At 40.6% G+C, this 17,848-nt stretch overlaps 1 protein-coding gene across 1 annotated transcript; it reads left to right on the top strand.

The window, feature by feature from the left end:
- The first annotated feature begins 6,701 nt into the window (after positions 1-6,701).
- On the top strand, positions 6,702-17,740 carry IRAK1BP1 (interleukin 1 receptor associated kinase 1 binding protein 1). The gene is made up of 4 exons (XM_032681209.1): positions 6,702-7,030; positions 12,180-12,245; positions 16,304-16,434; positions 17,419-17,740. Exons 1-4 carry the CDS (start codon positions 6,713-6,715, stop codon positions 17,687-17,689), a joined length of 786 nt encoding a protein of 261 aa, XP_032537100.1. The 5' UTR covers positions 6,702-6,712; the 3' UTR covers positions 17,690-17,740.
- The last annotated feature ends 108 nt before the right edge of the window (positions 17,741-17,848 follow it).

The raw sequence follows: 17,848 nt of genomic DNA, 5'->3' as shown, positions 1-17,848 counted from the left end.
TTTCTGTGGCACTGCTTTCCAGCATCTCACTCCGCAGTCTGTATGTACATCAGGGGTTGCCCCATCCCACGTGCAGAATTCGGCACTTCCCCTTGTTGAACAGGTTGGTGATTGCCCAGTCCTCTAATTTGTTGAGGTCTCTCCGCAGGGCCTCCCTGCCTTCAAGGGAGTCAACAGCTCCTCCCAGTTTTGTGTAAACTTGCTTAGTACCCCTTCCAGTCCTGCATCTAGGTCATTTATGAAGATGTTGAAGAGCACAGAGCCTAAGATGGAGCCCTGTGGAACCCCACTAGTGACAAGTCACCACTCTGATTTTACCCCACTCACTATTACCCTCTGTGCTCAACCCGTGAGCCAATTGTTCATCCACCACAAAATGTGTTTATCCAGCTGTGTGCTGGACAGTTTGTCCAGAAGGATCCTGTGAGGGACAGTTTGGAAAGCCTTACTGAACTCCAAAAAGATGACATCAACTGGCTTCCCTTGATCAACTAGGTAGGTTACCTTGTCATAGAAGGAAATCAGGTTTGATAAGCAGGACTTTCCTCTCATGAAGCCGTGCTGGCTGTGACCGACGACTACATTGTCTTTCAGGTGTTTCTCAATACGTCCCAAAATAATCTTTTCCATAACTTTACCAGACACTGAAGTGAGACTGACAGACCTGTAGTTTCCCGGGTCCTGCTTCTTGCTTTACTTTTTAAAAGTTTCACTTTTTTTCCTCTCACAAACCACTCTCAATTACAGTTTTGGACTTCTGTGGGTGTTTTCTTTCTTCCATTCCACATCAAATTTCCAGTTTATGGGTAAAGATACACTGATGGTCACCTTATTAGCAAAATATGGAAGTTCAACCTAAACTCTAAAAGTTAAAGCAGGTTTTATCCTTTTCTGGCCCCATCAACTCTAACAAATTTTCTACTAGCTGAGATATTTCCCCAGCAATCTCTAAAAATGAATCAATTGTGTGGCTGAGGTATTAGAGCAAACAGATTCATTCCTCTCCCATTCCCTTCTCCCACTCAATTGTAATTTTGCTCTTGTTGCTGCACTGATGAAAATTAAAATAGAGCTCATCTTCTCAATACAGTTAATGTAAACAAACCTTCCAATTCATAGCAATTTCTGCAATTACATTTTATGCCACATACTTCATTTTCGTAACATGCATTGACTTCAACCGTTCCCACCTACTGTAATCCCATAGCACAATGTTGCAAGATGACTAACATTTGTACTTATTTTTTTATATGTGCTACAACAATTCCTTTTTAACACACTTCAGTGATCACTTTCAAGGACAGTACAATCAAATGAGAGATGTAAGTATTTAATTGTTTGGCTTTCCCTAGCACTGTAGCAATTACTATATTTCACTTCATAATACATCCACAGCAGAGTCATTTAATGCAGTAGGACCCTCCCATCTAAAAGCAAAATTATCTTCTTCAGTGCTCAGTTTCCTGAGAGACAAATATTACCCCAAAAAAGTATGAATTGATGTCATGTTCTCCAGTTTGGAGTACTGCATCCAGCTCTGGGGTCCCCAGCACAAGAAGGACATAGACCTGTTGGAGAGAGTCCAGAGGAGGATCACAAAGATTATCAGAGGGATAGAACACCTCTCCTATAAGGAAAGACTAAGAAAATTGGCATTGTTCAGCCTGGAAAAGACAAGGCTCTGGTGAGACCTTATAGCAGCCTTCTAGTACCTAAAAGGGGCATACTGGAAAGCTGGAGAAGAATTTTTTACAAGGACCTGTAATGATAGGACAAGGGGGAAATGGCTTTAAACTGAGAATAGGTTTAGATTAGATATCAGGAAGAAATGTTTTACTGTGAGGGTCTTCAGGTACTGAAACAGATTGCTCAGAGAAGTTGGGGATGTCCCATGCCAAGAAGTGTTCAAGGACAGGTTGGATGGGACCCTGAGCAAATCGGTCTAGTGGAAGGTGTCCCTGTTCATGGCAGTGGGGTGGATTACATGATCTTTAAAGTCCCTTCAAACCCAGGCCATTCTATGATTCTATGATTTGGCCTCTGTTGCAACCCTCTGCTCTGTTCTGTGGCACACTACAGTGTGGTGAAATCTAAACAGTTACAATTTTAGATACATACTTGCAGGAAAAAGAGTGGAGAATCTAACCTTGAAATCTCCCCAAACGTGCCAGATTGGTATAAATAGAACCATATGGTTGATCTTGCAATTCCCTATTTTCCTTAGTATTTGTATAACTCCCTGTAGCCTGTATTTTTAAACATAAAAATTCTAATATCCCTATTTGAGGTGCAAACCAGGGTCCCTAGTGTAAAATAGGGATATTAGTCATACTCAAGGTCATTGTAAATATTGACACTTCATTTCTCCACAGATCTAAACTTAGTTAAATAAAGATATTATTCATACAAAAAGTGGAAGAGTAAATACAGAGAAAAGTGTCATGGATTATCAAGGTCGACCTATTTCTCACTGACAACGCTGGTCTCCTGAAAACTGTAGAGAAGTACAGTTAGCAGATATGAAGTCTGCTCTTACCAAAATATAATAAAAAATACTCAACTTTTTAAACAAAATGTAGTATCATAGAATCATATAATAGTTTGTGTTGGAAGGGACCTTTAAAGGCCATCTAGTCCAACCCTCCTGCAGGGACACCTTTCACTAGACCAGATTGCTCAAAACCCAATCCACCTTAAATGTTTCCAGGAACTGGGATATCAACCATCTCTCTGGGAAACCTGTTCCATTGTTTCACCACCCTCATCACAAAAAATGTTTTCCTTATGTCTAGTCTGAGTCTACTCTCCTTTAGTTTAAATCCACCATCTCTTGTCCTATCACTACAGGCCCTGCTAAAACATCCGTCCCCATCTTTCCATTAGGCCCCCTTTAAGTACCGTAAGGCTGCTACTGGAGCCTTCTCTTCTCCAGGCTGAACAATCCCAACTGGCTCAGCCTAATATGATATCTATGATACATTTTTATGTATCATAGGGGACAGAGACTATTAAGAGGGGAATTCAACTTCAAACATGGTCCATAGACATCGTAGTACAGAGACCTACAATAAAATAACTTGACAGCTTAACTTCAATAGCAAGCAAACACATACTCTAATGGAAATCTGATGGATTTCTGAGGCTCAAGAGTATTCTACATGTCCCTAAGTACACATAAAGTGTCCATGGGAATTTTAGGTTAAAAAAAAAGTTTCATAGCACAGAGAAAATATTTTTTTTTAAATAAAATTTATCATTTGGGGTAAAAAAAGAGGAAATAACACCCAAGTAAGTCTTTTTCTATGTATCTTGCAAGGTTTTGGAACTGATTCTGATTATTCATTATTTTACATAATTTCCTAAAAATGTTAGTCCCTCAGGGTTACTAATGACAATGCCCATCTGCTCCATTTCATAGCTACTTTACAACTGCTCAAAAGTTTCTTTAGAAATCAGTCACCTTTACATCTGAATTATTGTTACACTTAATAGCAGCATTGCAGATCTCCAGATTCATAGTCCAAGCATGCTCACAAATGTTCTCTTGAGGTGCAGCTTTCAGATCACAGACCTCTCTACCTTGTTAGAACTATCAACCTGATATTATCTGTTCTGACAGCTCTTCTTCTGCAATCCCTTTTTCTGGCATTGCCATGCATTGTCCTCCTGTCTCTACAAGTCTCATGTGTTCCATTTTCTCTTTCTGGCACTTTGCCATTTTTTACTAATAAAAAGCCTCCAGAGCCCTTCAAAAGCATTTTTATAGGCAACTTTTCCTGTGAACATTTTCTCTTGGCTGATCTTTGTACTGTTATTTGGCTTTTCTCCTGCTCTATCACTTAGATTTTCACTAACCCAGTTGCTGTTGCAATCATGGTGGCCATTCTAAAACTAGACATTCCTGCAAAATTATTGATATATCCTTTCTTTAAATCTCAGTTACTAAGGGATCTACTTTGTGTGTTTAGTTATTTGCTCCCAAGTCACATGGCACTACTTCAAACCCTTGGGAAATCTTCTCCACTAACCAAAAATGATATCAGGAGTCACAGTTCCAGCTCTTCCACCCACTGGCAGATGCAGATAGAGGACTGGTCAGTAGGCTGCCTGACCAAGGTGCCCTAGTGGCAGGTAGCTGCTGTAACAAGCATTTGTACTAGGGAGCAACCACGCTGCTGTGCCAGAGAAACTGCCTCTAAAAACATATAGAAAAAGCATACAGGAAAATTATTATTGGGCAGTTAACACTGGTATTATCACTCTACAGGTTTTCACTCCAAACTGCACCACTGAGTATAGTCTGAGCACTATTCCAAGTCTTTAATACTAGGCTTAACTTTTCATAGGGAATGGAGTTAGGGTTTCTACCTAAAACCTTTTCTGAGGAGGGATATGAAGGGGAAAGTGGTAACATATACAGTGAATTTAGTCCTCCAAGGAATTCCAGAAATCTGGACCTAACCTTCTCAATTTTGAGTCTCATATGGTTCTGAAAAGGTAACAAATCTGGCTTACAGGGGATACTTATTCACCCCTACAGAGTGATTGTCCATGTCATGTAAAAAGTGAGTGACCAATTTTTTTGCGTAAAAACCTTGTAAGGAATAACCAGGTAGTACACAGGTATGGCACAGGGCCTTCCTTCACTAAATGTTTTGCAGTACACTGAGTCACCATCCAAGACACATGACAGCAGAAAGACATCAGTCAACATCGATTCTGCAAATTGTCCTTTCACAAAAAAAGCATTTGGCAGCAGCTTTTAAGAGAGATTTCCTCATCACACACATTCCAAACCTCAAAAATCTTACCTCAATAAACAAATACAGCTCCATTTCTAAAAGTCATAAGCAAGGTACCACTTCACTGCTAACACACAGAAAGTTAAAGATCAAACAGCATTGAATTACAAAGTGCAAAACACCTATGAGATTTCATTGCATATTTACATATGAGTGTAAACACTCCAACAGATTTTGTTTGATACAGTCTGTCTTTCATAAAAAGGCAAATCACTTTTAATCAACAGCTAAATCAGAATAGTCTTGAACATTAAAAAAAAATGGAGAGTGAACAATTTGGCTACATTGTATTATCCAGCAATTCTTTCAAAGCTTTATTGATGATTTCTTGATAAGCACCATTCAATAGTTAGAGGTTGTCTATTGATACTGTTACATATTTAAGTAAATCCTCTACAAACATCCGAGCTAAACAAAGAATTAAAAAAAAATTAAGTGCCCCTGTGACAGACTACTTTCAAAAGCATTTTGAAAACTCCCTGTTTATTTCTGAGGAATATACAATTATAATTTCCTCTGTACTCATTTTCCATTTTGTATTTCATTTCTGAAAGTCAGCAGTGCCCAGAATTCATTCATGTAAGCTCTCGATTTATGTTAAATGACTAGGCACCAATATTACTGGATTCTGTTACAAGCTTCTTCCTTGTCTTGTCATATAACTTTGATCAAAGTCAGTTACACTCAAAATTTTCTCTACTTCTTGTTGTTCCTGCTGAAAAACATGGAGTGTCATCTCCAGAGGTAATGAATACCTAACAGGTTCAATCCATTTCATCTGAAGCTTTAAGTGTTCAGCAAATCTGGAGACCAAATTCAAAGGCAAAAGACTCCAAAAGTCATGAAGCGTGAAGAAGTCACTGATACCTCTTGAGGCAGATATGATATTAATGATGGGAAAGGAAGTTTGTACAGAAGCTCCCTAATGATGGTACATGAAGCACACACTGCACCAAATGGATTAATGAGGGCGAAGAAAGACGACTTCAATTCCCTCAGTATTTCCCTTCCCTGATACCTCCAAGGAATCTTTATCTGATTTGTAAAATCAGGTCACGATGTCTTTACATGTCATGTTTTTATCTAGGAGAGTATAGCAATATTTATCTGTATCATGTAACACAGACTTTCCAACATTTTGCAATGGGAATTCTGAAGGCTTCAAGACCTTGTATAAACATTCAGTGTCATTCCAAACTCTGTGCTAGACTGCAGATTTCAGATAACCAAAACACAATGTAACACAAATGTAAACAGTAATGTCATATTCACAGTCCTTCCCAAAAATCCTCATACAAATGAGACCAGACATACAGAGCTGGTCACTGAGTTACTCATTTCATAGTCTCTCAGACTGACTGGGGAACTGAGCTGAGAGACATCTCATGAAATTCAGCAAGGAGAAACGCCAAAACTTGCATCTGGGCAGGAATAACACTGACTTGTCAGTTGGGGCCTGATTGTCTGGAAAGCAGAAAAGGAACTGGGAGGACAAGCGGATCATGCACCCCCTCGGCGAGCATCAGAGGGACCTCTCAGGCAACTAATGACAAGAAGAGAGGACATGATCTTAAGCTGCACCAGAGGAGGTTTAGGCTGGACATTTGGAAGAATGTCTTCACAGAAAGGGCAATTAGACATTGGAATGGCCTATCCATGGAGGTGGTGGAGACACCGTCCTTGGAGGTGTTTAAGGAAAGACCGGACGTAGCACTCAGTGCCACGGAATAGCTGACACGGTGATGTTCGGTCATAGGCTACACTCGACAACCTCAGCGGTGTTTTCCAACCTAATCGGTTCCGTGATTCCGTGCCCGCGGCCTCGGTGCCGATCCCGGCGGGAGCCGCTGGCTCGGGCGGCCGCGCGGGGGCGGTGGTGGGCGGCGGTGACGTGGCGCCCCAGGGTTGCCATGGTGCCGCGAAGGGCCGCCGCCGCCATGGCCAGGGCGCTGCCGGCACCGCCCCCAGCCCGTGTCTTCGCCGAGCTCGACGCGGCCCCGGCCCCGGTCCCGGTCCCGGTCCCCGCCCCGTTGGGCCGCGCTGGGCCTCCGGTGCCGCCCGGGCGGGAGGTGCATGTCAGCGGCAGCGCGGAGCTGAGCGCCCGCCCGGACCGGGCGCGGGTGTCGCTGCGGCTCGGCAGCCGCAAGGAGGCGGCCGGGGCGGCGCGGAGCAGCGTGTCCCGCCGGCTGGAGTACATCGCCCACAGCGCCCGCCTGCGCGGCGTCCCGGTGAGCAGCGGGGGTGCCCCCGGGGGAAGGCGAAGGGGGCAGCGGGAGGGGCAGTTCCGACCCTCGGGGCCTCCCCTGCCTCGCTCGGCAGCCGGCGGGATGCGGTGCCTTCCCACCAGGACGGCCCCGAGGGAAAGGCGCCCGCTGGGGATCCGGTGCTGGCGGAAAGCAGGGGAGGGACGGTGTTTGGAGCTCTCGGCCCTCCGCCTCGGGAGCCGCGGGGGCACTTCTGGGAAAGGCTGCCTGTCTTTGGGAGGTTGCAGCTTTGCCAGCCTCGGCGGAAAAAACGGATTTTCGCTACCCGGGCTCTCCAGCGGGCTGCATGTTTTGCACGTGAAAACCGTCCTTCTTCGGCTGTTTCATGGTGTTGGAGGCATCATCCCTGGAGGTGTTTAAGGAAAGACTGGACGTGGCACTCAGTGCCATGGTCTAGTTGACATGGTGGTGGTCGGTCATAAGTTGGACTCGGCGATATCAGAGGTGTTTTCCAACCTAATTGATTCTGTGATCTGTTCATGTAATGCTGCATCCTCTCGTGTTTGTGGATGAAACTACTAAAGGGGTTCACAGCAACATAACTTTAACTGTACCTTTGTGTGTCAGGGTAATTATGTGATTCGTATAGCTTAGCGACAAATACCCAGAGAGCTCTTTCCTCTCTCTTTCTCCTTTTCCACTTAAGTAGAGTGGTTTTGAAAAAAAACATGGGACGTGATCAAGATAGCTGAAGTGACAGAAGCCCCTTCTGAACTCAAAAGATTCCTTTACCATAATAATTTTTTGGCCTCAGAAAGTAATTTTACAACAATGGAAAATACATAGTTTTGCCTTTAAAGCTTTGTCCACACGATAAATGCTCCATAAGGGTAATATTTGTCCTAACAATTGTGCTGATGATGTTTTTGGATTTCATAAAACAACAATGTTCCACACCTAGGGCTCTTAAAAACAGAACAAATCTGATCTTTGATGGAATAAGTGGTTGCTTCTGAAAGTTATTTACTGTTGAAGTTTCCCAGGAAGTCTGTGCCTTTTTAATGTATTCACAAATGAGCTGTGGAAGAAAGGAGATGACAGAGTTTGCTATCAACACCAGATTAGTCAATGGAGTAAAAAAAATTGCAAAAGGGTTTCCTGATCCTGCATGATGTTACCGTGCAATTCAGTGTTAGTAAATGCAAAGTGAGAGAGTGAGTTACTTGGCCTAAACAATATGCCCACCCTGAAGTTGCATGCCCACATTTCAGATGCTGCATGCGCTTGAAGATGAGTGTTTACTCCAACTTTTATTTTCCTCAACAAAATAGGATTTACTGTTTTCTTTTAAAACTGTGATGCTGGCGCAGTACCTAAATAAAGTGTCCGTTCAGGAATACAGAAGGCAATAAAGAGGACCCTTGACTCCTGATTTAGGAAAAGCTTACATTACAGCTCTGGGACTAGATGGTAAGAAGACATGGAGGCTGCTCTGGGATAGATACGTGATCCTCCCTACGTGTTTTTCCCAAATGCGTAGCTGGGTGTGTGTCTGTCCCAGGGAGAATTACAGGTGAAATGCCTTCTGTTTCTATTAAGTGAGTTAAAAGGAGTGTAAAGTCTGGTGGATTTTGAGAGGAGCAAGAGAAGACAAAACAAGTCAACATGCATTCTTTTTTATTAGCACAGATTACGATAAGCTTTGGACACACTCCCATGGTGAGCTATTAGATCATGGGATATTTTCATCCTGGCTGTGATTAAATAGCTCTTCCAAGTGTGGCTAGATTAGAAAAGATAGTGGCAAGTATTTACTCTACAGTGAACCTGAACAACTGACTTCCAGTTCTGACATGAGCCTGACTGAATTGGCATCATGTGGAGCATTCAAGACGTGGTGACTGGTACATGAGAGGAGTAGACAGGACGTTAAATGGGTGAATGTGCTTTAGAGGGGCTGCGCGCACCACTGCAGGCTAGGAGGAATAATTGCAAACTGAAGTATGACCTGGACAAACAAATGGTTTTATTTGGGTATATAGTGTCAGGTTCAGAAATGTAATGTGAGCAGGCAAGCAGTGGTGGTATAGCCCTGGGTGGAGAGTGGGCTGCTTTTACAATGTGAGAGCATTCTGTGTCTTATTATAGTTATAATAATTTCACACTAATCTTTTTCTGTTTCTGAGATGTCGTGCATTGCAGAATGGAAATATTCTTTTCACTTACTTGAGAGACTGTGAAATGCTGCTGAAGTTGTGGGTTTGTCAGTGTTAGCAAAGTGTTAACTCTAGGGAACTCTGAGAAAAACAACATGAAGTTATTTTTTTTTCAGAGGAGTTCCCCACGGTATAATTTTTAGTGCTTTGTTCCATCCAATTTTAAATCACTCCACTGCTGGAGCTTTTATTTGCCTTGCAGCTTTTCTGCTAACAGCTCTCACTGCTGGCAATTTGTTCTTAACTGCATTTACTAACTTCACTTGAAGCTAATACCATTCTAGACAACTGTAAAATTAATCTCTCTTCACAATCTCCATATGGTTCTAGTTGTTGCAAGCTTATCTAAGGCCTCTTTAGAAATCAGCTGGCTATGCTATATATTTATTTTTAATTAATCCACACAACAATTTCCTTAACCCTGGTTGTTGCTATCATAGGAGGTCTGTGAGATCAGAAGTGCATAACCTTTGCAGCAGCAGGAGCTTGCATTCACAGCTTGCCAGGATGCCTGGGGGCAGCACCTGATTTCCATATACATTTACACAGGATTTTAATCAGAAATAGATTCACATAGTGGCATTTATTTATAGTGTGCTGTAAGTATATGCAGCACTTCAGAGCGCAGTCTGCTTCAAAGGCTGCAGGGAAAGTAAAATCAATGGGGAGACCAATCTCCCTTACTCAGCCCAGCTGCTCAAACATAACATTTTTTTCTCTTTCTCTAGAAGCAAACTGATTTTATATTTGCCACCTATGATTTATTTGGGGAGTGGTGTGGAGATGAGACTTGTTTTCTTTAATCACTGTATCTAAAAATTGGCATTGGCCATCTCGTTTAAAAATAACAGTGATAATATTTGTTGTACTTGTCATAGTGTTATTTAACAAAACAAACAAACCAGCTCACAAACTATATCCAGTGGGCTCTGGGTTAGAGTTTGTCTGTACTGGGATATATCCTTGGATATATGTGCAATATTCTTCATGTTTCAAAACTGTTATTCAGGAGTCACAGTTATGGATGCATATTCATACTGTCAGTTAAGCAAAGATTTTGAAGTTTTGCTCACTCCGTTCCAAAACCTTTAGATGTCAAAATATCCTGAATGGAAAACCTTTAGCTTTTGATGTAGTCTAAATTTTTATTCCAGTTTAAAATTCTGCCGTCCCCTACCTGTCTGTTTCATATCTTTGTCTGAGCACAGTGCCAAATGGGAACAATGTATCACAGAAGGCCAACTTCTTATGACTTCGGCAATTATTTCGTCCATTTGTCTTCAGTAACACATACTGCTACAGTCAAAACTGATGGGATAAAAATTAGCTTGCGAGGGAAATTTTGTAGTAGATGTTACAAAATGATCTTTGAGTCCATGGCACTGATCTTGCAATAGCGCCTGGAGCCACAGGATGGCACTGTCCTTGAATACACAGGAACCTTGGGAGGGCAAATTCCAAGACTTGAATCTGCTCAGCAGGAAAAAGATCTTTTTTTTTTTAGAAAGGATTAAGGAGTGGGGACGGGGGAAGACAAATGCATTGTTTTCTTTGTTGACTATAAGTTGTGTTACAGCGTAGTTACTTCTGTAAAATATAAGTTGTAGAAGTGTGTGTTTTCTGAGTGGTTATTTCTGTATGTGAGAGCTCTAGAAAAAAAAATCTTTCGTGTCAATTGTAATGGGATTCTATCATAAATAGTAAGATTTGCCCCATTTTGTAAATTAAATGAGCTGTTGGTGCTGGACTGTCTTGATCACTCTTTAGAAAACTGCAGCCAGCCATGTAAAAGGAGAAAAGCAGTTTTTAGTGTCTAACTGTCCATGATCCTTGCCCTTACTAGAAGAGACTATCCAAAAATAGGAGTGTTGTGCTTGAATTTGAGCACTGCCAATCAATCATAAAATTGACATTTCAAAATTTGTTTCTCGTAGGGTGCTGTGCAATGGTAATTATGAGTGTAATTTCCATATAATATTTTTAAAGGAAAATGCTTTTCATGGTTAATGTCATTTACATAAACATATGCTTGCATACAACATGATAAACTTGAAGATTTGAGCCTCTGTAGGAAATACTCTGACTCAAAGCATCTTTTGAAACATGTCAAAGCTGAAGGCAAATATTTCCTATGTGAATAAATTTAGTAAGTAAAACTTTTCAGTAATTGGAAGGCTTAGTATCTGCTTCCCTGGTTCCTGAATATTAAATGCAAAGTTGCATTTACAATTACACTGTAAGCCGTGCTTTCTGTTATGTTATAGTAGTTTTAAATAAATTGTTCATCCAAACTGTTTACTGAAGAGTGAATTAAGTGCAAGAAGTGTGATTGTTAGACCACTAGCAAGTTGGTCAAATATTCAGATGTAATTGGAGTTATTCTGTATCTCAGTGAGTTCAGTATCTTGTTTATAAGTCTTACAGGATTTGCTAGGGCTCTCGGCAGATATTATGTTGACTAATGTAGCTGCTGTTGATGCAGAATTATCACTGGTGGAACAGCCTTTTTTAAGGGTTACCATCATGTTCAGTCATTATTCACATTACCTTGCTACAAGCTGCTACTGTTAAAATATCTTAAAATAGGGGTCTGAAAAGCACTTCTCACATACTTCCTAAAAACAACTGAAGCTTCCAGTTTTTGCACCAGGTGAATTTACAGTTGCACACTAATATACACAGCTTCTACCTAGCAACCACTTTTAAGTTCTCTTCAAGTCAATAGCAGCAAAATTACATTATAGAGCTACTGTATAATTTACTTTAAATAATGTCAAGAAATCTTTAACATCCATCTAGTTTTTAAGTGAACATGTTTGCATGGAAAATTCCAAATTCCTGTTGCAAAGTCATAAGTAATATGCCAAAACATAGCTTTTACAGGACACCATGTACATACAGTTCCAACAGATGCTTAATTTCTGTCTTTAAGATTATATCTCTCTACTTTGTTTTAGGAAGAAAATATGACTGTAACAGAAGATTTTAGTAGAGTAGAAAATACTTACCAAATGGAAGCAGAGGTATGTATTCAACCTAACCAAAAATAAAAATAAAAGAATAAGAAGAGCAGCAAGGACTGATGAAAATTTGCAGATTGTCTTTCCTCAGACCAAGGAACATAAGGGCAGTATAGTCCAAAAAAAACTATTGAAGGACTGCAGTTTGTAGCAGAGTTCATCTGCAGTCTCATGTTGTGTGCAGAACTTGTTTTCTGCTACTGTAATATAGAAAGAATGGTTTTCTTCTCAGATGAATGTGTGCTTTTTAAATGTTACATGATGCTGCAGATGGGCATGGTTGGTTCTGGGGCTCTCTGGTTGTTGTTCTGTGGCAGTGTAAGCAAACCAACAGTTCTGCACTCTTCTTCACCCATCGCCCTTCCTGCCCTCTGCTTCTTGCAAGGTGTTGGTCAGTTCAGAAACCTGCCCCTGTTAATAACCCTTTTTTTTCCCCCTCAGATTAGCTTTTATTTTTTCATTATTTTGGCTCTTTGAACGGTGGGCAATGCAAAGGAGAAGACAAGACTGGATAGGAGTAGCAGTGGTGTGGCAGCCCTAATCTAGGTCTGCTTAAGCCACAGTTGAACAGCACCTGGATTTTGGTCTATTCTATACAGTTCTGCCATCAGCTTGCTCCAAGTAAAGCAAAGCTAATTGGCTTGGAATTCTGTAGGTAAAAAGTGATTTGTGAAAGGCAGATATTATGGGAATAATGCCATTTACTTCAGTATCTGCTAAAGGAGGTACATTTTTGCACATTCTTGCCATAGAAGAAATAAATGCTGCGCTTGAAACCTTCACTGAGGGAAATTATGTGTGTTCAGGCAATTTATTTTTTTAGAGCATAAAACTTTAATCACTACCTAGCAAATTTACAGATTCTTACTAAGTAAACCTGGAAGCCTGCAATAAAATGATAGCTGTTTTATAGAACTGTGGTTTACAGTCCTCTTAAACAGGTTCAGCCTCCTTAGTTTGCTTGCTTAAAGGCATATTCTCATCTAAATAACAGCAATAAATACAGAAATAAAAGCTTGGAGAACAAAATTTTGATTTTAAAATGAGTCTTAAAATACTTAAATGGTGTGAATCAGTGTCATGTTTAACTTCATCATGTAGACACCCACTATCTTGAGAGCTTAAATCATCATGTTTTTTAGATGACCTGTACTTAAAAAATAATAGAACTCTATCGAATTACTATTTAAGCTACAGACAAGCTTAGGCTTACAACTTCAGTCTTAAGTGGTAACTTAACCAATTGTCTGTCTTCTGCTATTAGTTTTTATAAAAAAACACAGAGATTCTATATGGAAAGCTAATTACTTGGATTTAGTGTTCATTTGTAAGCAGCTTGGACCAGCTGTAATTGCTGTTCAAAAGTTGTGTGGTTGCCTAGGACCCAGGTGTCAGAACTTGAAGAATCCAGCCACAGTGGTGTTGTTTTGGCTGTCCTGTATGCTTAGATAGCAGTGTGGTCACTCTTTATGCGGAGATTAGTTTCTCCTTGCTTCTCCCTTTATGTATATACTTGTTTCATTAGTGCAGCTTCATAAACCAGTGCAGTTCCATTGACCAGCATGTTTGCATACTTTAGCAATATAAATGGATTTAAAACTCACTTCCACTCACTTCTCTGTTAAGAGTTTGCCATTATATCTGTGTTATATGTAAAATCTTGAAAGTCGTGTGTTAGTTCATTCTATAAACTCTTTTTACCATTTGTCTGCTGTAAGAGTTTTTAGAACACTGAAGAAATTCTCAGGCAAATAGCCATTTTAAAGTATAATGAAGAACTCAAGATGGGCTTTCAACTGTAATGAGATAAATTTTAATTCATGCTATAACAAAGGAAAATATGCAGAAGAATGAAGTTGTGTATGAGATCACAAAACTCTATAATATCATAATCATAATAGTTCGTTTATTGCATGACATTCTCATGGGATGAAGATTATGTTGGTTTTGTACATTTCTTGATACACTTGCCTCCTTATAAACTATAACTTCTTGTCCTTTTCAGCCTTCTCTAAGCCTTGAAATATCTGTAATAGTTTTGCATACTCTCATATTACTTTCTCACAGTAATAACTGATGAAGTTGAAACACTTTTTTGCATTTTAATCTTTAAGTATTCTCTGTAAATGGAACTTATCAGATCTACCTCTAAATGAAAAATTATTTTTAGGGGCACAGGAACAGCAAAATTCAGCTATTGCTCAGTTGTTTTCTGCCCCTGAGAGTATCTGATAAATGCTTCTTTTCTAAGTTGCTGGCTACCCAGAACTGCCCCAGACTGAGCAATTTATCCTCTGCTTAAGACCCGTCGTTCTTTTGTTTGATCATTCTTTTTTTTTCATTCCCTTGAGTGAACTAATCTTGGAAATGCTGATAGCAATCTGGAAAACACTATGACAGCCCCTCATAGTGAGACTTTCAAATTTCCACAAAACGCAGCTATGACATGTTTCTGGCAAAACATCATAAGGGAATATATGCTTTTTATACGTACCGCAAGAACTCCTACTGAAGAAAGAAATCTAGGTGTAGCCTCGTCTGCAGTCTCTGTTCAAATTGGTATTGCACCTTCCAAACTCCCAAGTTGCAGATAAAGGATGTGCAGCTGAGGTGAAGATGCAGATTTGGTGCAATTTTGAATAATAGGCTTGACGCTTTGCCAACACAGAAGATGGATGTGCCCTGCCACTTCATCCTGGTCAGTGGCTAAGGCCTTAAGCTCAGCTTTGGCTCAGCTGTGTGAAGAGCCACGGAGCCAGTGCAAGGATCCAAGGCAGGGTGAGGTGCAAGTACTACACCAAGAGGCTATCAAGGGTAACAAGATGTGAACATTATTTACATTGTGATAATTGTCAATAACTGCTTTTTATCTTACCCTGTATATGAAGTAGCTCCCTTCTCTCTCACTGAGAGACTCTTTGTCTTTGAATTGTCTCATTTTCCACAAGGTGAATCTATGGTATGCACACAGGAAGCTGCTGCAGTGCAGCTGACATGCCATAACTTGGATTTTTGTGCCATATTCCTTCACAGGACTGCAGTAATCACAAGGGCAATTGTATGTCACAGGGTTTGGCAGTAGAATTTTCTTTACTACAGTTTTTTGCTTCCCCGCCTATTGAAGCTGTATTACTATGCAAAAGGAAAGGAGTCGGGGATAAGAGAGAAGTGGAGCCTGACTTGGGGGGAGAGCACTATACGGGGAAGTGAAGATGAGGCTTTAGTTCTTCTAAAAAAAGTTTGGGACCCTCAATTTCTGGTTCCTGAGTGCTCTTTCACTCCTGGCAACTGTGCTCTGCCACAGAGAAAGGCTGGCTCCTGCCTGGAAAGCCACTGCCTGGCCAGCACTTCCCACAAGGAAGGTTGTAGGGCTCTGGATCCAGGGCTGATAGTGATGTCTGCTTTGTAGCATTTGGGAAATCACCTAAATTCCTGATGCATCTGCATTTAATGCTTCTTATTGCCAAAGCCAGCAACAGCTAGGTGTTTAATTTGTTTTTAATCCAAGTCCCTGAACTGAAGTGCCTAGTTCTCTGTAGGCACTGCAGTGAGTCTGTTCAGACAACACAGGATTTGGAGCCCCCTCTACACTGAACTGGGCTAGGCTTAATCTCATATCTTAGGTTTCTTGAACCTAATGCTTGGAATTAAAATGTAATTTTTCTTTCTGTGCATTGTTTTCCACATCATTTTGCTTGCCGTTCTTCATAATTAACGTCTAGTAATCTAAAAAGGGAAAAACCAGGATGCATTTAGTCATGTGCCCCAAAGAGCACATTCATTCTTCAGATTGTCTACATACCAAGAATGCCATACTTCCTCACAAAAAGGGATTTCTTAATCCTCAGTTTTAAACCATTTAATGAACTTCTTTTGTTGCAAACCTAATAATAGTCTCTGGAGCTATGTAAAAGTCTTTTAAGTAAATAAATTTTGGATTTATATACAGGACTAGTATGTTTAGTTACCTTGTACATGTCTGGCTTTATACTGATTTAAATACAAGTATTGATAGTGGAAAATGAAAAAGTTACTCATGTGATGTCTGTGTTCACTCCCAGGTCAGTATTATATTCAGTGATTTTGGAAAAATGCAGACTGTTTGCAATCAACTCACTGAAAAGTTAGGAACCGCTGTTACCATCAGTCCACCTCATTTCTACCATACACCAGAAGCCATAGACACCCTTCGGTAAGTTCTCTCACATGCCACAAATTTTACAGCCTCAGTTAACATAAGTACATAACTTATGCTGTTTGAAATGGGAATAAATAGTTTCCTTCACACTTATTAAAATTTACGTTCAAAGATTTCAGCATTTGTTTTAAGTATAACTTATAAATTAATGCTGTTCAGCCCAGAAGATAGAGCTAGGTGAAAAAGCACAATGTAATAAAAAATATTCTCCCACTGATTTCCACTGGAAGTATAATCTTCTGTGAATGCTAGGTCAACAGAATTTGGCTTTGGTTCCATCAGCACGTGTAGATTTGATTTGTATTTATTCATGAAGGTGGAAGAGTTTACCAGAGGTTGATAATTCTAAGTACCCTTGCCAATTCCCATTACTCTTAGCTGCTGACATGTTCTGGAAAGAACCAGGTCTGGCATTTCCTCAGCATCGAAATATGCTGCCCTGAAGCTCATGATCTTGACATGTTTTAGGCATTGACTACTCAAAGTCTGGCTTCTCCCACTGGCTTGGGGGGGCAGAAGGAAGTTTAATCTTGGTTGGAGTTTCTTCTTTAAAAAAAATAATTATGCTTGGTCCAAGAAGCAAGCTCAATTAGCTGCTCTTAATGGTTGTGGAGGTGTCAAAAGTGTATGTCAGAGGTATGTACACAGGAGATCAGGGAATCAGGCCAGTGAGGTTAAAGAGGTGCTAGTATGCCTGGCAGCCGGGCCACTGCAATGCTTGGAGCAAGGGATGAACTTTTCCTTTGCATGACACAGCAGGGATGCCTGCAGCATACAGGTGTTAGCAATGCTTGATTGGAACTCATGAGGATGCTGACATTTTCTCCACACTCTCCTCTCAAATGCCCAAGCTGTGACCCAGAAGCTAGGGGAAGGTGCTGTGCCTTAACATCTATGCTGTTGCACAAAAGGCTTGGCAGGAACACTTGTACATCAGTGGGCCCTGCTTGTTATTGTGCTGCTGCTTCTGTCTCTCAGCCGTCAAGTATGTGTTGCTGCTGTTGGAAACACACAGCGGAAAGCTCAGGAAGTCTGTCGATTGTTTGGCCAGTCACTGGGAAAACCTTTACTGATAAAAGAAGAAGAAACAAAAGAATGGGGAGGCCACATAGACAGTTACCTGCCACGCTCTACTGATTCACTGACTCTGCAGGAAAGAATCCAGAGTGCTACTGCTTATGCATCTTCTAGAGTGTTTGCTGTGTTTGAGATAAAGGGAAAAGAAAACAGAAGAAACAAGTTGCTCTAGAAACTTTCAAATCCTATACATTTTCTTAATAAAATTTTTATGCTTTCTTGAGTTTTTTGTTGTTTTTTACTTTATTCTTATAGTAGTTCTATCCCCTAAAATTAAGGTTACAATTAATTCTGTAAGTGCAGTTCACAACTGCTTATCCTATTCCTCTGG

The sequence above is a fragment of the Chiroxiphia lanceolata genome, chromosome 3 (genome assembly GCF_009829145.1).
Source record: "Chiroxiphia lanceolata isolate bChiLan1 chromosome 3, bChiLan1.pri, whole genome shotgun sequence".
Classification (NCBI taxonomy): domain Eukaryota; kingdom Metazoa; phylum Chordata; class Aves; order Passeriformes; family Pipridae; genus Chiroxiphia; species Chiroxiphia lanceolata.
The sequence above is the reverse complement of the archived record's forward strand: the minus strand, read 5'-3'. Positions and strand labels throughout refer to the sequence as shown.